This window comes from Debaryomyces hansenii, assembly GCF_000006445.2.
Source record: "Debaryomyces hansenii CBS767 chromosome E complete sequence".
NCBI lineage: Eukaryota > Fungi > Ascomycota > Pichiomycetes > Serinales > Debaryomycetaceae > Debaryomyces > Debaryomyces hansenii.
Window position 1 is genome coordinate 353,526 of NC_006047.2, and position 19,840 is coordinate 373,365.

The window sequence follows — 19,840 nt, forward strand, 5'->3', positions numbered from 1 at the left end:
ATAGTTCTTGCGGTGGGTGAATCAAGACACAGGACTCGAATTAAACAATACTCCGAACCCCAGGATAACAGTTTTGCCCAGTTTTGCCTGTTGAAATAAGGTTCATTTATTTCCGTTCCATAGATCGCTTAGAAGTATTTTAAATATCTAAGATCTCGAGATTATATTTTAAAAATTTTTTAAGTACCCATGAAATATGAAGCATAAGATATTTAGTAGATTAAAGAGACTGGTCTCGAATGCAGGCGACTCGATGTCGGTGAAATCCATCAAAGACGACGATGGTCATATCCCGATTCCCAGGGAAATATATAACTGGAAGATCGTTTTGGTAGCGATTACAGCAGCATCAGCAGCAATCATTATAGGGTACGATACTGGTTTCATCGGAGGCACTGTTGAATTGGAAAGTTTCCAGAAAGAATTTGGTATGGATAAAATGTCATCTGATGAAAGATCGTTGGTTAGTGCCAACGTTGTATCTATCTTCCACGCAGGTGCCTTTTGGGGAGCTTTACTGATGTACCCAATAGGTGAATTATTTGGTAGAAAGGTCGGGTTGATTGTATCTGGATTCATCTTGACTTTAGGATGCGCCATTGCGATGATCTCAAATAATGAAAGAGGATTAGGAGCAGTATATGCCGGGAGAGTTTTGAGTGGTTTTGGAATTGGAGGTTGTTCAGGATTGGCACCAATCTATATTTCAGAAATCAGTCCAGCATCAATTAGAGGTAAACTAGTTGGATGCTTCGAATTGTCATGGCAAGTCGGAGGTATCGTCGGATACTGGATTAACTTTGGTGTACAAGAAAACCAACCTATTTCTACCAAACAGTGGCTCATTCCGTTTGCGATTCAGTTGGTACCTGCTGGCATGTTCTGGATATTAACATTTGTAATTCCTGAGTCTCCAAGATTTTTGGTTTCAAAAGGAAAGATCGAAAAAGCAAGAAAAAACTTAGCTTTCTTGAGAGACTTACCTGAAGAACATGAATACTCACTACACGAAATGGACCTTTTCATTGCTGATTCAGAGAAAAAATCTAAAATTGGTACTGGGTTTTTTGCGCCTATAAAAGAAGTATTTACAAGTAAAAAGCTTCTCTATAGACTATTATTATCGACCTCATTATTCCCAATGCAAAATGGTACTGGTATAAATGCTATTACATATTATTCTCCTACTGTTTTCAAATCGTTAGGGATGGATGGTTCAAGTGCAGGTTTACTTTCGACTGGTATTTTTGGTATTATAAAGGGGGTTTCTGCATTATTTTGGATGTTTTTCATCGTCGATAACTTAGGACGTCGGTTTGCTTTGATTGTAATGTCGGTTCCATTATCACTTTGTATGTGGTATATCGGTGCCTACGTTTACGTTGCCGACCCAGCCTCTAGGTTAGCGTCTGGTAACACTGAAATGGATGCTGGAGGGAAAACTGCCCAAGGATTATTGTACATTTGGAGTGTGGCGTACGCCATGTCATGGAATGGTACTCCGTGGATTATAAACTCAGAAATCTTTTCCCAAGAAGTTAGGACTTTCACATCCGCCATTAATGCATCCTCAAACTGGTTTTGGTCGTTCATTATGAGTAGATTTACCGGAAAAGCCTTCGAAGCTACATCATATGGGTTATACTTCTTATTTGCTTCCTGTATGGTATTATTCCCATGCGTGGTTTACATGCTATACCCGGAAACAAAGGAAGTGCCGTTAGAGGCAATTGACTATTTATTTGAGGTTCCGGCTTGGAGAGCAAGAGATTACGCTATGAGCAAATTCGAAATCGAATATGAGGGCCAATACACAGCAGACCCTTCGAGCTCAGAACAATCCTTTCATGAAGCGCACTTCCCTGATAAAGGAAATTCATAGAATTTTTGCACGATGGAACTACACGGCCATCTCGCTGAGGGCCATCTAGAACTACACTTTCCCTATTCATCTGAATGCTGAGCCGTATTTCTGGTATATTTATATTTATATAACGATAGAATAAATTGATAGCCAACTTTCATTTCCACTAGTCAAATTATGTCGTAATGAACATTGTCGATGATAGTCTTACTTCTACATAAACTACAGTTTACATTGACCATCTACTCATCGGTTGACACTGTCTATTCATATTACTCAATGTCTTATCATCGTTTATCCAGCGGATACATACATTGTTCAACGTTTATTATGTCGCATCTCCTGTAATGTAGGTCATATTTTTCATGTAGCTGCAACGTTTGGGACTTAAGTGGGGTGCAGCAAGTTAGCCAGGTGTCTACCACTGCCCATTAGTGACACTCATATTTACTAATCTTATAGTATGTGTAAACCTTACACATTCACGAATCGTACATATGAGACGTAATCTTGACGACATCTTGACTATCCCACTAAATCCTAGCTCGAATTATCAATCGAAGAATCTTGTCGCAAAATTTCCTCCCAAGGTCCGAGAAATATACTCGAAGCGGGGGTTATTTCTCCGTAAGGTAATACACGACGTTTATCTGCGAATACGAGAAGATTTGAAAGTAAAATTCGCGGCAAACTCATTTTATGCCGGAAATATACCTTCGGAACATATCAATAATACAGTTTGCAATTCCGATGAGTGGTGAAAAGGTGGTGTAAAGGTGGGGACGCGGCTAAATCCATAACTATAGTTTACGTAATATTTTTTGCATCCATACATCACATTACCCCATAATTAATGAGTGAGTAATGATCATTGTAGAAATGTCGTCAAATTTTTCAGCAAATTTTCAGGTATTAACAAGAAATAAATAATTTTCCGACCCCAGGATAACAGTTTTGCCTAAAAAATAAGGTTTGAAGAGAAATAGAAATTAAGCGTTAGGCGAATATTAGATACTTTTATATAAAAAGCCAAATTTTCATAGATTTATGAACGATATTAATTTGGAAAGTTGTACGCAAAAGCCTAACATGAACCATAAGCTAATTAATAAGTTAAAGAGAAGAGTGTCTAGTGCAGGAGACTCGATGTCCATCAAGTCAGCTAGAGAACAGGCAGATCATGTTCCTATTCCAGATGCAATCTACAACTATAAGTTGGTTATTGTTGCAGTCACAGCAGCAGCTGCTGCTGTGATTATTGGGTACGATGCTGGTTTCATTGGGGGAACTGTGTCGTTGGAAAGTTTTAAGCAAGAGTTTGGCATGGACAAAATGTCGAGTGACCAAGCCACGCTTATTGAAGCAAATGTTGTGTCTGTTTTTCAGGCTGGTGCATTCTGGGGAGCATTAATGATGTACCCAGTGGGGGAAATTTTTGGTAGAAAGGTAGGTTTAATTATTTCTGGGTTCTTATTGACGTTCGGTGCGGCTATTTCTTTAATTTCGAACAAAGACACTGGTTTAGGGGCTATTTATGCCGGTAGAGTGTTGACTGGTGTTGGTATCGGTGGATGTTCCGGACTTGCGCCAATTTATGTGTCAGAAATCAGTCCTGCTGCTGTCAGAGGTAAGTTAGTTGGGTGCTGGGAGTTATCATGGCAAATTGGAGGTATTATTGGGTATTGGATTAACTATGGTGTGCTACAAAATATTCCAACCTCGAAGAAACAGTGGCTCATTCCCTTTGCTATCCAATTAATTCCATCTGGGTTATTCTGGATTGGTGCTTGTATTATCCCTGAATCGCCTAGATTTTTAGTCTCGAAGGGTAAAATGGAAAAGGCTAGAAAGAACTTGGCATATTTAAGAAATATCCCTGAAGATCATGAATATTCTCACCACGAAATCGATGTTTTCACTAAGGATATCCAAGAAAGAAGAGCTAAGATTGGTGATGGTTTCTTTGCCCCAATTTTAGCTATTGTCAAAAGTAAGAAGTTGCTCATCAGATTACTTATGTCTACTTCTTTATTCCCAATGCAAAATGGTTCTGGTATTAATGCCATCACTTATTATTCTCCTACCGTTTTCAAGTCTTTAGGTGTTAGTGGTTCTGATGCGGGATTGTTATCCACGGGTATTTTTGGTATTATTAAGGCATTTGCTTCAGTTGTTTGGATCTTCTTCATTGTTGATTTAATGGGTCGTCGTTCTTCATTAATTTGGTTCTCAGTACCATGTTCACTCTGCATGTGGTATATTGGAGCATACGTTTATGTTGCAGACCCAGCCGCAAGATTAGCAACTGGTGATACTCAAATGGATGCTGGTGGTAAGGCAGCTCAAGGATTATTATATATTTGGACCTTTTTTTACGGGGCCTCGTGGAACGGTACTCCATGGGTTATTAATTCTGAAATTTTTTCCCAAGACGTTAGAACATTCACTCAAGCTATTAATGCTGCATCTAACTGGTTTTGGGCCTTCATTATGGGTAGATTTACTGGACAAGCATTCGAGGCCACTTCGTACGGTTTGTACTTCGTATTTGCTGCATGTATGATTGTATTCCCATTATTTATTTTCTTCTTTTACCCTGAAACTAAGGGTGTTCCATTAGAAGCTATCGACCACTTGTTCGAAGTACCAGCTTGGAGAGCAAGAGAATATGCTATGGAAAAATACGATGCTGAATTCGAAGGTGGTGAATTTCAGGAGGACGATTTCGCTTCATACCCATCATCACACGAAGAAAAGGTAGGTGCTGCTACTAATGTTACAGTAAATACTGATCCTTCTGATAATAGATAATTGAAGCTTAAAAAACTCAACTGATTAATTAGCTGGCTAGTTAGATAAGATTTTTGGTGATTTCACATAGTACATAAATGCATTATAGATATTTAACCTTCTTGTAGCTTATACTTGTTTGATTCGCTTTGGTTTGGCCATCGTTTTGTTCAAATGAAGTCTATCTAATAGTTATCTAGTTTTGTGTCATCATCAACTAACAGGTACTCGGGATCACAATACTGAAGGATTTATACTATTATCAACCGCTCACTAGCATTGGAATCCTTTTGTTTATCTATGAAAACAGTTCGCATGGCTTATATTGATATTATATTTGATTTACTATTGAGTTTCATTCAAACCTGAAAAACAGTGTTTGAAGGTTTTTATTATTTTTGCAATTAATAGTGTTTTTCGAACACGGTTGTATTTTGTCTAAGATTTCATAAATTTCATAGATTTCATAGATTTCAAAACTTTTCACAAAATAAGCAAGCATAATAACCAACAATCCAATGCTTGTGCTCAAACGGGAAATTTCTCTTCAAGAAGTCTATGAAGCCTATTTCAAATATCAGTAGATTATTATATATTTGTCATGATTTTTGAGCAATGATTTGGGTCTAAAGAAGCATACACCTATATGAACTAAGCCTAAATGAATAGAATGTTAAAGTCACTCCACCCTTTCTTTCTTTCTCTCTGTATACTTATATAAAAAATTGCAGCGGTTTATAGGAGTATAAAAGGGAACAAATTCTCAGTTTCTCGTTTTGCAACAGTTTCAAAATACTAGATAAATTAAAGGAGAATAACAATATTCCAAAATGGTATGTAGAATTATGAATACGCAGCGATCGTTTCCTAACAGAACCAGGCACCTAAGAAAGGGTTATCAGCAGAAGATAAAAAAGAAAAGTTGTACGAATTTTTCAACCAAAGTCATACATTCTATACTTTGAAGGAAATTGAAAAAGAAGGATCAAAGTACGCCAAAATATCATCGATGCTTATCAAAGATATAGTCCAGCAATTGATAGATGACAATTTAATTAATTGTGAAAAATGTGGTACGACAAACTTGTATTGGTGTTTCAAATTTGATAAGATTAAAACTTTACAAACCCAGTATAATAATTACCAGAACAAACTAAAAGAGAAACAATTAGAAAGGGACCAACTCATTGAGAAAATTCAACTGGGCAAGTTGCAAAGACTTGTAAAGAGCGATTTCGGTAACAGACATAAATTGATAGATCAATTCACATGCCTCAGTAAACGTAAACTACATTTGGAAGAAGAATTGCTAAAATATGGCGATAACGATCCCCAATTGATTCAGACATTAGATGAAAAGAATGTACATCTAATACTGGCAATAGAAACATTTACGGATGATATCGAATCGATGATTTACTATTTTACCAAGGTATCCTCGGCTACTATCGAAGAGCTGGATTTGAGAAGCGAACTAGGAATTCCTTCTGAATTTGCTGAATTACCAAAAATGTAATAGGTTACCTAGTAGCAACATTTCATACATTAAACATGCAAAAGTTGACTATATCATACGATAATAGTCGTCTCCTATTAATGGACTTTGTTTGCAAGCTTTGATTCACACATGAAATTTTTCGATTCTCAACAATGCAACTTTCACAGGCATTTTAACGTGGGGTCACTATCATACCACTAGTTTATCTTTATATTAATTATATATGTATCATGCAAAATATCCGTCTATGATCTGTTAATATAGTTTGGTGAATACAAGATGATATCGTACGTGGTTGAAGATAAACACGTTGAGGTATTTATGTTTTTGGCCGATGCCATAGTCCATGAAACCACACCTGAAAACATCGAACCCTTTCTTGATGAAAACTTTGATAAGAGTAAATTAGAAGAGTACTGTCAATCGTTTACTAAACCATCAGAAGTACCAGGATTCAGAGACTGCGTCAAAGAATGTGTCAACTGTACCCCTGTATCATCATCAAGAACATTCGTTTTGCTTATGAATGTTTTAGATTCCAGGGTCTTAGCACCAATATTGACAGGATCAATTACGTTAATTAGAGACATGGGTTACAAAGAAAGAGAAGAATTATTAAGATCATGGCAAAATTCTAACCTAGAAAGTTTTAGAAGACTATTCAAATTATTATACTCCTTATCAATTACTACTTTTATTAAATTGTGTCCAGATTTACACAATCAGGTTATTGGGTACCCAGGAAAGGAGATGAGGGACGAAATTTATGAAAATATTGAGATAGACCCTTTTAGATATCTGATGTTGGAACATCCTACAGGTGACGAATTATACGCCCCAAATATTGATGTCTTAATTATTGGGTCCGGATCGGGTGCTGGGGTTGTTGCTCACACTTTATCCAATGATGGACATAAATGTCTTGTTCTCGAAAAGGGAAAATATTTTCACCCAACAGAGTTGGTATTTGACGAAAAAGATGGTAATAAGAATTTGTATGAGAGCAGAGGGGTTTTAACTACTGTGAATCAACAAACTATGATTTTAGCAGGTTCAACGTTTGGAGGTGGATCGACTGTCAATTGGTCAGCGTGTTTGAAAACCCCATTCAAAGTTCGTAAAGAATGGTATGATGATTATGGGGTGGATTGGGCAGCAAACGAATTATATGATAAATGTGCTGACTATGTTTGGAATAAAATGGGTGCAACGCTAGATAGCGTCAAGCATTCATTTTCAAATCAAGTGATATTAAATGGAGCAGAAAAATTGGGATACACAGCGAAACCAGTAGAGCAGAACAATGGTAATCATCCAAACCATAGTTGTGGATTTTGCCACTTAGGATGCAAATTTAATGTCAAACAAGGTTCGTCAGCTTGCTGGTTCAGAGATGCTTCGGAGAAGGGCTGTCAATTTATGGATCAAGTTAAAGTTGTTAAGGTTCTTCATAGTGGTGGTAAAGCTGTTGGTGCTCTATGCCAGGATACACAGACTGGTCATGAGTTTACGATTAAAGGCCCAAAAAAGTTTGTCGTCTGTGGTGGCTCATTAAACACGCCTGTAGTTTTGCAAAATTCTGGTTTCAAGAACAAGAATATTGGAGCTAACTTAAAGTTACATCCTGTTACGGTTATATTTGGAGATTTTGGTAAGGACAATAACACCAAGCCATTTAATGAATCAATTTTAACTACTGTATGCACCGAAGTTGATGATTTAGATGGAAAAGCTCACGGAGCGAAAATTGAAACCGTTTTACATACACCTCTTTTAGAATCGGTTTTCATGCCATGGCAATCTAGTGATAAGGCAAGACAAGATTTGTTACGCTATAATCATTTGGCGGCAATGTTGATTATAACTAGAGACAAGTCAAGCGGTACTATTAGGGCGGATGCAACTAAACCAGACTCGTTAATTATTGATTACTCAATAAACAAGTATGACCGTAACGCATTATTGCAAGCTATATTGGTATCTGCAGATATGTTGTATGTCGAAGGTGCTAAAGAAATTATCCACCCTCAAAGGTGGGTTCCAAATTTCCAATCTAACAAACCGAAAGAAGAAAGATCAGTTAAGGATCGTGATTATGTCCAATGGCGTGAATCAGTCAGCAAAACCAAACTTGATACATTTGGTTGCCCTTATGGTTCTGCTCATCAAATGAGTTCGTGCCGTATATCTGGGAAGGGTCCTAAATATGGTGCTTGCGATAACAAGGGTAGATTATATGAATGTAAAAATGTCTACGTCGCTGATGCCAGTGCTATGCCTACGGCAAGTGGTGCCAACCCAATGATTTCCACTATGTCTATAGCAAGACTTATTGCTTTAGGTATCAGCAAGGACTTACAACCACAAGCTAGACTTTGAGTTTATTCCACACTATGTAGAATTTATAATTGTTTAATAAGTTACTAAATTAATGATTATTTAATATCGTACAATACACTGCTGCAGCTTAAAAAGTATTTCAAGTTCTTCACATCGGTGTCTTCTCCCTCTAACCCTGCGAATCCAATAGGCCCTTTATCACATTCACTGCAAATTAATAATCGTTCGATCTTAATATTTAAAACTTTATTATTTTCTTCTATAATGGGCTGCTTGATATCACTCGAAGGTCTGGAAACTCCAATATTATCAAAATCCCAAACATCATCTAATTTGAAAAACGAATTTGGGTTGCTATCTGTATTGTCAGATATTTGAACCATGCCTGGCGAATTTTGGATAATCAACTCATTTGAAAGGAGTTTCTCAGATAGCATAATAATACGTGTATTACAAGAACCAAATGGACATCTTATTATGATAGACGAGTCAGTGCTTTTAGCGGTATCAAGGTCTTTAAAGTGTTGCAATGTCATAGTTGATAGGCAAGACTAAGATAAGTAGTGAAATTTTAAATTTTCATATTACGTCGCGATTTTAATTTATCGTACATTATTTAGGCTACTATGAAAATGTATGATTCATGGGATTATATAGTCTATTCTATAGTTTAGAGTCTTGTACCTTATCATTGATCGTATTAAGTGCTAAATCAGGAAGGTGAAGATACAATTTAGCGTAGCCTGCCGCGTCACCCGAACTTGCACTTCCTTTTGCAACTCTCATAGCAATACCTTGAGAGATGACACACAACCTAAGTAACCCGAATACAAAACCCACATTCCAATTATCAGATGCGTTATTTGAAGGATCGTTGTCATTCCAGTTGTAGCCTAATTTCGATTGATAAATAGCCAACTTATCATAAATAGAATCAAGAGAACCAGGTTTCTCAATTCCCATATCAGTCTTATCCGGTTTATAAAGCAACAAATTCAATTGATTGGGCAACTGGAAAGGCTGCAAGAAATTAGCTAAATCAAATAGCGGATGTCCGAAGGTACACAATTCCCAATCCAAAACTGCAACAATTTTAGGTTCGTTAACGTCGAACAAGACATTATCGATCTTGAAATCTCCATGGATTAATGATTTCTTAGATGGATCGTTGGGTGCCTTTTCTAAGAGCCATTTACAGATTTGATCAAAATGTGGGATTGGATCCACCACTTTTGATTGAAGATTTGCGACGGATGATAAGGTTCTAATCTGTCTCTGAAAATACGACCCACTGCTCTTCGCCATTTTTTCCGGTTGAAATTGAGGGAAATGATTTGCTGGAAGCTCCTTAATCAATGTGTCTGGGTCTAGAGAATGAACAGACAGGATAGTTTCCATTATTGAATCCCAATGCAACTTTGCATCTGATTCACTCATTCCTTGCATGCTAGGATTTTTGATTTGCCTTCCATTAACGTACTCCATAAGGTAAAAGACAAAGCCAATAACCGATTCGTCTTCACATAGCAAATAGAGATCTGGGACTGGTACTTTTTTGGTTCTTGGTTTATTACACACCTGAATACCTCTGAGCATGAAAAATTCCCTCTCAATGGCATGAGCCGACTTAGAAACCAACTTATCATTAGCAACAGGCTTTCTTCTCAATACAAATTCAAACCCATTAGCATCAGTAATAAAGTAAGTAGGATTGGACTGGCCAAACTTAAATTGTTTAATAGTTAATGGTAATTTAAAATTAGGTTTATTCAACCCAAATGTAGTATGATGAGCATTAGATAAATTTGACAAATATCTTTCTAAACCTTGAGTATCAAACGAGTTTCTTACTTCTGTAACATCTGGCTGTGACATGTTAGTTAAATGATATAGTTGTTACTATTGAAAAAGTTAAACAAGAAAACATGAACAGTAAAAGCTTAACCCCACAGAATGGCCTCGGTAGCTCAGTTTAAAAATCGCAGCACAATCTATTAAAATCACAAGATCGTACTAAAATATATATTACACTTATAGCTATTAACAATACTTAACTACTCCAATTTAATTATTATTATATTAGTATAAATTCACAGGACTTATAAGTTCAGAAATAATGTTATATATACAGATTATTTTGACATAAAAAGATGATCAGTAATTCTATTGAAAAATGCTAGACTGATATTGAATATGCTGAAGGATAAGACTATTTTTCATTTGATGTTTAAGGAGTAATAATTATAAATGCCTCTTTGACTAAACTCCACTGGCCAAATGTTTTCTTTAAGTATGTTTTGTATGTAGTTTTTCTTCTTAACCATATTGAGGTTGAAATAGCCAACAGAACAGTTAATTTTTCTGGAAGCATACTTCAAAAATTCAGGCTTCTTAACTCTCTGAACGATTTTTTCACCGGTTTCTAAATCATAGAAGGTCAAATTTGCATTAGTGAGAGCCTTGTTATTGTTGTTTAAAATGGAATTATAGTCAGGATCACTAGGAACAATTTTGTAAATCCAGGATCTCCGTCCTTCATTGTCATAAAATTTCCAAATCTCGGGCTCCTTAGTCTCATACGAAAGCAAATTCATGTTTGAAGATTGCAAGGGTAAAATTTTCATAAACTCACCAGTAGTTAACTCAAACAAGAGCTTATAGTCAAATTCTATGGCGGTTAAGGGGGAGTCATAATTAGCTTTCAATATGTGGGTTAAATTCCATCTGGTTATTTTCTTGCAACCGGTGATGTCTAAGTATCTGATGTTCTTGTTTTCGTTTAAATATTCACTGACATCATTCAATTCAATTGAAGAATGCGATACGGACAAGCTTTCAAGACGGGGAAAGTTTACTTTAATGAGCCGTAATATCTTTTCGTTCAAAGGTAAACCTCCTAAGTTCAAATAGCGAAGGTTCTCAGCTTTTAAATGTTTTAATGTATAATATAAGTATACTTCGTTCAAAGGACTTACCATATTGGAGTCAATCTGCAAGTTAAGCCAAGTCAACAGATTATTACACACTGACGGATGATTAGTCAAGAAATTTATTAAGTCTTTGGTGGTTAACTTGGAGCATTTTGCCAATGAAATGTGCGTTAATTCAATTGAATGAGGTAAGTAAGTATTCAAAATGGTAGATGTTACGGAGGTATGTGTTAAGTCTAACCTCCGCAAATTAGATAAGTGAGGCAAGATTTTGATGAAAACATCAGGAGTCAAATTGGAGCAGTCGTGAAACGATATTTTGAAGAGGTTTTCCAAGCTACTTTTCACAACAACCTCATCATCGTCCAATTCGTTAACTGGATCATTGATAATCAACTTTTGGAATGCAGACACGAAGCTCTCGCTACTTGCACCACAGAAGTCTAGTGCTTGCAATTTGGGTGAGTTATTGAACAAATAATTCAATACATGCTCGTCCAAATCGTCCTGGATGTTTTCACTTGCCAAAAATTCAATTAGGTTCGGTGTCAACTCTAATGCCTGCAAAATAGTCTTGGACGTCACCATCTGAATTTCCTGATTCATTCTCCCCGTGCGTCCCAACCCAATCGACGTGAATATCTGGAAGTCCATAAACTCCACGAACTTGCCCAAAGTCGGATACTTCACTAAATTCTGCAAAAACTTGTCAAATGAATGCGGCCGGTTGAAATTAGCGTACTTGTAGAGAAACCGGAGTGATATGGTGTTGATTGCCTTCAGCAATAGCGGAATGGTTTTGGAAAAATTCTCCAAATTGGAGTTGATCGACGTCGTATTGTCGTCATAGTACACAATCTCGATGATCTGATACAAGATTTCTAGCGGTAACGAGAGAAGAGGTGAGAAGTTCCCATAATCCGTACTGTTACCCCCAATATCGTCCTTGGCCTCCTCTTCGGTTCCTGGCGCCTGTCCGCCGCTTTCGTACGACGATACCGGAGATAATGATACAAATGGATGTGCTCTTGAATTAGAATATAACCCCTGTATTCCTGGATACCCCATTAACTCATGTAGTATATAACACCAATTATATATCTATTATATATAATCAAAACAAGAAACTATTTATTAGTTATGTCCCACATATCCTTTTCGTATAGGTCATTATGGCATCTCTTTAATACGCCTAAACGGATTTGATCACGTGAGTGATTCACTATTGTAGTGGTTTCATCGGTGATTTTCCGTCTTTTTCGTCTTTTTTTTTCGTGGTACTTTGTTAGGAGACGGAGTGGGGCCGCATGGTGTATTGTCGCAACCCGCGAAGAGACATAGTGCCTTGGTTGTATGTCGGTATCGCTTTTTACGACAAAAAAAAGTAGGGACAGAATGCCGTTTAGAATTCCGCGAACTTCACCGATTGGAGTTCATTCGCACCTATTGTATTAATTTGGTGCATTGCAGCTCATGAATAAATAGGAGGATGGTAGGGACTTTGCGTGAAATAACGTGGTTTTACAGGGTAGAGGGGAAGGGATAGCTGTTGATGCGTGAAGAGCATAGCAGAATAATGATATTCTTGCCTAATTGGTAGGCTGGTAGTATATAAATACGGATATTGTTGGTCGGTATTGTGGGATTTGTACTATATAATTACAGCTGCGGTGTAGGGGTTTATAACGAACGGGAATTGGACTCGGTCTCAGTGAACAAAAATGGCGTAGGGCTGAAGGGCTGAATGGATGCAAAATGGACCTACCAGACAAGACCGGAAAAACAAAACTGTCGCGATGGCCTATAGTTAAAGGAGTGCGACATGGGGACGACATTTGTAAGACTCATACATTATTGAAAAATTCCGGGGATTAAGTACTTGTGGTAGCATTTTGTAGGGAGTAAAACAACAGAATTAACCATGTCAAACTTCAATTTCAACGAGTCGGATGACGAGAGCTTGTCAGAGTTTGAAAGACTCGAATCTACGTTGCCGGAGCCACTTAAAAGATCGGCATCGTCGCTTTTGCTAACCTTGAACAATACACAAACGTCTAATATGCCATCGCTCACAGGCAATTACGGTGGGGCTTCCAGTTATATGAATGAAGGACACCCATCGGCCAGAGCACCTCCCGTACCTATTTCGCATAAGAATCACTTGATAAATAAGTTATCAAGAAGTGAGGGGAGAGAGTCATCGCCGGTACCAATCCCGAGACCTAAGTTTAATGAGGAAATCAATAAGCCCGCAATGAACACCAGCCAGTCTTCAACCGGGGTTTTGTGGGTAACGGAAAGAGCTGGGGAGTACGGATTCAATAACCAGGATTCGTGGGCCAATTTAGGGCAAGGTGCGCCTGAACACGGTGATACGATCCCTGGGTCTTTCAAGAGACCTACATCGGTTCCTATATCTGAACACAGTAAGGAATACGCTCCTACAGCAGGTATTAAGGAATTACGTCATGCGGTTGCAAATTTATACAACGAAACTTACCGTAAGAACAAACATTCTAAATATACTTACAAAAATGTATGTATTGTTCCAGGTGGTAGAGCTGGTTTGACAAGAATTGCATCTATTATAAGTGATTGCTATTTATCATTTTTCTTACCTGACTATACTGCGTATGCCGAAATGTTGTCGTTATTCAAGAATTTTTCGCCTATCCCGGTACCTTTGAAAGAGCTGGATAACTATGAATTCCACTTGGAAATGATTAAAAATGAATTGATGAGAGGAGTGAGTGCCTTATTGACGTCGAATCCAAGAAACCCTACGGGTAAGTGTATGTCAAGAGAACAATTGGCTTCTTTACACAAATTATGTGAAGAGAAATGTTTGTTGATCATGGACGAATTCTATTCCCACTACTACTATGATGATAATTGTTCGGGGTCTTCGATTTCCAGTGCGGAATTTGTCGAGGATGTCAATCGTGATCCAGTCTTGATTTTGAATGGGTTGACTAAGGCGTTCAGATTACCTGGTTGGAGAATTTGCTGGATCTTGGGGCCAGAAGAATATATTAACTCATTGAGTAGTGCTGGGTCTTTCCTTGATGGTGGTTCGAATGCGCCACTCCAGTTCGCTGCTATTGACTTTTTGGAACCTACTCTCGTTAGAAATGAGATGAGGGCCTTGCAAGTACATTTCAAAATGAAGAGAGACTACATTATTGAAAGATTATCAAAAATGGGTTTTGAATTCAATGACAAAAACACCCCAAACTCTACATTTTATCTTTGGTTGAATTTGTCTCATTTACCAGGAAAGTTGTCAAACTGTTTGGGTTTCTTCCATGAATGTTTGCACGAAAAAGTGATTATTGTACCAGGTTTTTTCTTTTTAATTAACCCTCAAAACTTATCCAAATTAGAGGATGTCATCTGGTACAATTATGTGAGAATCAGTTATGGCCCTGAATACAATCAATTGGTTAAGGGTATGGATGGTATCGAAAGAATCTTGAAGAGATTTAATTGTCTTCCATGCGATGTTTAAAATTTTTGTTCTCAATTTTATATCTACTATCTCTGTAAGTATAGCATCTATGCAATGCACAATGTGTTATGAATACCAATCATTGTATTTGGATCACTGTAAGGTAAGATATAGACGATTCCCATGTAACACCCAAATATCCTGTACACAACATATAGCAATATGAATCTTCTGGAGATCCGAATTTTTTATTACTATGAATTCATTAATTCGATAAGGTAATCTAATTCAGGAGATGAGTACAATTGAAATAGTTAGTACTGTCGCAGAATACACGGAAATTCATTCCCCTGTGTCACTGAAATTCCTCTTACCATCTGCAAGAGATTCCAGTTCATCAATATCGCTTTTTAGTGCTATCTTTTGGTTTTGGCTGTGGCTATTCTTCAAGATAATGAACATATTTTTGTACTACATTCCAAATATAATAGTCAATTTGTTCTCGGTTAATTTTCAGATTACATTGTCATTGTCATCAATTGTTATCACTTTAACAGGTATAATATCGTTCTGCTTCTTAATAGTCAGATATAAGTATCTTACGCGATATTCTAAAACGACCAAATCAACCGATAAGCCCAAATCGTCTAATAAAAACATTGACTTGGTCGGATCTATAAAAAAGAACAAGAGAGGAGATTCAAAATCGACATCAAATTATTTGGATGAATTTTTAAGTGCTATTAAGGTATTTGGATATTTGGAGAGACCAGTATTTCATGAATTAACTAGGAACATGACAACGCAAAAGTTGTCACTGGAGGAAATATTATATCTAGATGAAAAGTTGGGCTTTCTGATTGTCGTCGAAGGTACTATACAAGTATATACTAAGGTTAACAGTGTCAATTCGAGTACAACTTCAAATAGTGATGATAATGAATTGAACTTCGAAAAAGACGATCTATTAACTATTGGAGATCAATGTTACCAATTATTGAATGAAGTGAAAAGTGGATCGCCGTTATCTTCATTGATGAGTACGTTAGATTTGTTTAAGCCAGTCGATCCTGATACTATGTCGAATCGATTGTTTTCTCCATTTGAATTAGATTCTAATCCGGCTTCAAATCCTCTAAGTCCTGATAACACTGGCTCAAAGTCGTTCGATCCACTCAGCTCGGGTAATTTTAACGATACATCTTTAAGCTCAAGTGATCGCAATTATCCTAACATTGTGGCAAGACCTAAGCCTATCGAAGATTCAAATAATCTCAACACGGCAACGATTGCAATTATTCCGTATCTGGCATTTCAGAAAGTTCAATCTAAATACCCTAAGGCTACATCGCATATTGTAACAATGGTTATAACTAGACTATACAAGATAACCATGAATACGATACATAGCTACTTAGGCTTAACAAGAGAAATCATACGTAGTGAAATCCAACTAAATGAATCTGAAGGTGCCAAGGATAGTTTACCCAGTTATTTATATGACGGTGTTATTGAAAAGTTTTATGGCGATAAAAACAATGAAACTTTATTGAATAAAACAGCAGAAAGCCCTTCTGTATCAATAAATAAGACATCTAGTAGTTCTTCCTCGTTACCTAAAAAGTCAACTACTAGTTTAAGACCGTTAAATAGAAATCAATCTTCAAGATATGTTGTGTTGGATTCTCGTTCAAAATCTACTCATCCTGGAGATTTGCTTTCTTCTGTACCTCTATCTAGGAGATCTGATTATTATCAAACTCATACCACAATTCAACCAGATCCCGAAGAAGTGCGCAGTCAATCACGAACTAAGATGACTTCACCTGTCTTACCCAAACGTCAAATATCATCAAATGGGGGACCGACTTTGAAAGGACATTCGTCTTCTACCACAAAGTTCGAAAATATTAGAGATAGAACATTCTCTGATGAAAGAGAAGAAACTGAAGAAACTTCTTTACGAATTGCTATCATTGAAAATATTTTCAAAATTTTAGGAATCAATGAAGTTTCAAATATGATTGGCAGTATGTCAGACTTAAATTCAAGAAGTTCATCAGTTAATTCTTCAGTAGTTGGATTGCCAAGTTTAATGAATAATGGCAATGAAAGTAAATATCCAAATGGAATTTTTGATTTTAATACAGGCAAAGTAAGGTACGATTCGATTAGCAGTTTCCCAACTTCTTTGAATAAAGGAGCAAATAATAATTTAAAATTTTACGATACTGTGAATCAATCACAGTTGAAAGACATGGATCATGAGAATGACAAATCAAGCCAAGTCGATATCAACAATTTAATGTTCAAAAGAAAATCTATTCCCATACAATCATTTGAGTCGAACTTTTATGACGTAAAGAATGAGTTTTCTAAGCATTTGAATATTAAGTATTTTGGTCCAAATACGACACTTGTTGAACAAGAATCTTTTAATTCAGGTTTATATTATGTTATTGACGGCACATTGGATGTGTTTTACAAGCCTGCTAGTAAAGAATCTGAAAATTTAACTCCAATGAATAAGAAGAAATTATATACGGTAAAATCTGGTGGTTTGGCAGGTTATTTAAGTTCTATCATAGGCGTTCGCTCGTTAGTTTCGATATCGACACCTGGAGATAAAGGTGTTATTGTTGCTCATATTCCTAAAAATGAATTCTCTAAATTATTAGATAAATTTTACTTCTTACAATTACCCGTTGCTTCAAAATTGAAGAGCTTATTATCAAGTCAGATTTTGACTATTGACTATGCTTTGGAGTGGTGCCATATTCCGGCTGGTGACGTACTATGTTCGCAAGGAGATTTGGCAAATGGTTTCCATATTGTTTTGAGTGGTAGATTTAGGGTTGTCAGATACAACAATAACAAAAGCTCTGAAGTAAACCCTGATGATAATACGGATATACATGACTATAATAATAATTTAATTGATGAGTCGCTTAGTTATAAGTCCCGAAAGAAAAAAGATGATATTACTATTCTAGGAGAATATGGTCATGGAGAAACAATTGGTGAAGTTGAAGTATTGACTGCTTCCAGAAGAACCAATTCGTTAATTGCAGTTAGAGATTCAGAAACTGCTAGGATTCCGAGAACTCTTTTTGAAATGCTTTCGTTACGAAATCCTTCTATTATGGTGAAGGTTTCGAGAATTGTCGCTAATAAAATGGCAAAGAAAGATAATATTGGCATCCCCAGTACTATAAGCAGTAATGTTCCTCTCATTGTTACAAATACAGATTCCCATATTTCAAACGACTATAAGACAATTACAATTTTACCAACAGTTAGTGGGTTACCTGTTAGAGATTTTGCGGATAAATTAGTTCTGGCCTTGAAAAATATTGGGCGTAATGTTATCGCATTAGATCAGGCATCAACTTTGACTCATCTTGGGCGTCATGCTTTTGACGAAAGATTGGCACAGTTGAAGTTGTCGGGTTATTTTGCATACTTAGAAGAAGAATACCAAACAATTGTTTATGTTTGTGATACTCCATTAAAATCAAATTGGACTTCTACATGTATTTCACAAGGTGATTGTATATTGTTATTAGCAGATGCGGACGATGACGATGTGGCTACTAATATCGGTGAATACGAAAGATTGCTTATGAAGTTGAAGACTACAGCAAGAACTGACTTGTGCCTAATTCATGCCGACAAGTATGTTGAACCTGGCTCAACTAGTGTTTGGCTTAAAAATCGTATATGGGTGCAAGGACACCATCATATTCAAATGGAAATTGCTAGAGATAACAGTGTGCAACAGGGACAAAAAACCAGCATTATTAAGAACATCGCTGCAAAAATAAGTAGTAGGACTAATACTAATATTAAGTCTAGGCTTGAAAATGTTAAAACAAAGGCAATTTTATCTTTGAATAAATTCAACAATCGTTTGAGTCGCAGAACTCATTCTTATAAAACAGTACAAGCCCATAAGAATGACTTTTTGCGATTAGCAAGAATCTTGTCTAATGAAAGTGTTGGCTTGGTACTAGGCGGAGGAGGGTCCAGAGGTATTTCTCACGTAGGTGTGGTAATGGCCTTAGAAAAACATGGCATTCCAATTGATTTGATAGGGGGTACTTCAATTGGATCATTTGTCGGCGGATTGTACGCAAAGGACTACAACATTGTTTCGATCTATGGTAGAGCCAAGAGATTTGCCAAGAGAGTATCTTCCTGGTGGAGAATGGTGTTAGATTTGACATATCCAGTGACATCGTATATTACAGGATATGAATTCAATAGGGGTATTTGGAAGATTTTTGGATCAAGCGAAATTGAAGATTTTTGGATCAGATACTTTTGTAATTCTACAAATATCACAAATTCGACTATGGATATCCACGAGAGTGGTTTCCTGTGGAGATTTATTAGAGCCTCAATGTCCTTGGCGGGTTTATTACCCCCCATCACGTACGGCGGAAGCATGTTATTGGATGGTGGTTATTTAGATAATTTGCCTGTCATGGAAATGAAGAAAAAGGGTGCAAAATATATAATTGCTGTAGATGTTGGCTCTGTTGATGACAGAACCCCAATGAACTACGGTGATACTTTATCTGGATTTTGGGTACTATTCAACAGATGGAACCCTTTTTCAAGGCATCCAAACGTACCAAATATGATGGACATACAATTAAGACTAGCATATGTTGCAAGTGTTAATGCATTAGAGCTAGCAAAAAAGACCCCTGGTGTTATCTATTTAAGACCTCCAATTGATGACTACGCTACTCTAGACTTTGCTAAATTCGACGAAATTTATCATGTTGGAATGGCTTATGCAGATAACTTACTTACCAGGTGGGAGCAAACTGGTAAAATTCCACCTATTGCCGGTATGATCGACAGGTCGAGAATCAGAAATGGTGAAGAAAGGAAGTCATTATATAGAAGGAGCTCTATTTAGAGTCATAATACCATATTTATTTAAAATTTAATAGCATTTT

At 36.7% G+C, this 19,840-nt stretch overlaps 10 protein-coding genes across 10 annotated transcripts; 6 read left to right on the forward strand and 4 right to left on the reverse strand. All coding sequences in view use genetic code 12, as the record gives it.

Annotated features, from left to right (window-relative positions):
• Positions 1-196: 196 nt before the first annotated feature.
• DEHA2E04202g (DEHA2E04202p) lies at positions 197-1,882 on the forward strand (the record flags this gene model as incomplete). Its single annotated transcript, XM_459503.2, has 1 exon — positions 197-1,882. The coding sequence occupies one exon, from the start codon at positions 197-199 to the stop codon at positions 1,880-1,882; it is 1,686 nt and encodes a 561-aa protein (XP_459503.2).
• Positions 1,883-2,911: 1,029 nt separating this feature from the next.
• DEHA2E04224g (DEHA2E04224p) lies at positions 2,912-4,675 on the forward strand (the record flags this gene model as incomplete). Its single annotated transcript, XM_459504.1, has 1 exon — positions 2,912-4,675. The coding sequence occupies one exon, from the start codon at positions 2,912-2,914 to the stop codon at positions 4,673-4,675; it is 1,764 nt and encodes a 587-aa protein (XP_459504.1).
• Positions 4,676-5,484: 809 nt separating this feature from the next.
• DEHA2E04246g (DEHA2E04246p) lies at positions 5,485-6,170 on the forward strand (the record flags this gene model as incomplete). Its single annotated transcript, XM_459505.2, has 2 exons — positions 5,485-5,487; positions 5,535-6,170. 2 exons carry the CDS (start codon positions 5,485-5,487, stop codon positions 6,168-6,170), a joined length of 639 nt encoding a protein of 212 aa, XP_459505.2.
• Positions 6,171-6,431: 261 nt separating this feature from the next.
• On the forward strand, positions 6,432-8,531 carry DEHA2E04268g (DEHA2E04268p; the record flags this gene model as incomplete). Its single annotated transcript, XM_459506.1, has 1 exon — positions 6,432-8,531. One exon carries the CDS (start codon positions 6,432-6,434, stop codon positions 8,529-8,531), a length of 2,100 nt encoding a protein of 699 aa, XP_459506.2.
• A 56-nt stretch (positions 8,532-8,587) lies between these two features.
• Positions 8,588-9,028, reverse strand: DEHA2E04290g (DEHA2E04290p; the record flags this gene model as incomplete). The annotated part of the gene is made up of 1 exon (XM_459507.1): positions 8,588-9,028. One exon carries the CDS (start codon positions 9,026-9,028, stop codon positions 8,588-8,590), a length of 441 nt encoding a protein of 146 aa, XP_459507.1.
• Positions 9,029-9,155: 127 nt separating this feature from the next.
• On the reverse strand, positions 9,156-10,367 carry DEHA2E04312g (DEHA2E04312p; the record flags this gene model as incomplete). The annotated part of the gene is made up of 1 exon (XM_459508.1): positions 9,156-10,367. One exon carries the CDS (start codon positions 10,365-10,367, stop codon positions 9,156-9,158), a length of 1,212 nt encoding a protein of 403 aa, XP_459508.2.
• A 341-nt stretch (positions 10,368-10,708) lies between these two features.
• DEHA2E04334g (DEHA2E04334p) lies at positions 10,709-12,490 on the reverse strand (the record flags this gene model as incomplete). Its single annotated transcript, XM_002770369.1, has 1 exon — positions 10,709-12,490. One exon carries the CDS (start codon positions 12,488-12,490, stop codon positions 10,709-10,711), a length of 1,782 nt encoding a protein of 593 aa, XP_002770415.1.
• Positions 12,491-13,011: 521 nt separating this feature from the next.
• DEHA2E04356g (DEHA2E04356p) lies at positions 13,012-13,257 on the reverse strand (the record flags this gene model as incomplete). The annotated part of the gene is made up of 1 exon (XM_002770370.1): positions 13,012-13,257. One exon carries the CDS (start codon positions 13,255-13,257, stop codon positions 13,012-13,014), a length of 246 nt encoding a protein of 81 aa, XP_002770416.1.
• An 86-nt stretch (positions 13,258-13,343) lies between these two features.
• On the forward strand, positions 13,344-14,930 carry DEHA2E04378g (DEHA2E04378p; the record flags this gene model as incomplete). The annotated part of the gene is made up of 1 exon (XM_459510.1): positions 13,344-14,930. The coding sequence occupies one exon, from the start codon at positions 13,344-13,346 to the stop codon at positions 14,928-14,930; it is 1,587 nt and encodes a 528-aa protein (XP_459510.2).
• Positions 14,931-15,165: 235 nt separating this feature from the next.
• DEHA2E04400g (DEHA2E04400p) lies at positions 15,166-19,800 on the forward strand (the record flags this gene model as incomplete). Its single annotated transcript, XM_459511.1, has 1 exon — positions 15,166-19,800. One exon carries the CDS (start codon positions 15,166-15,168, stop codon positions 19,798-19,800), a length of 4,635 nt encoding a protein of 1,544 aa, XP_459511.2.
• Between the last annotated feature and the right edge of the window lie 40 nt (positions 19,801-19,840).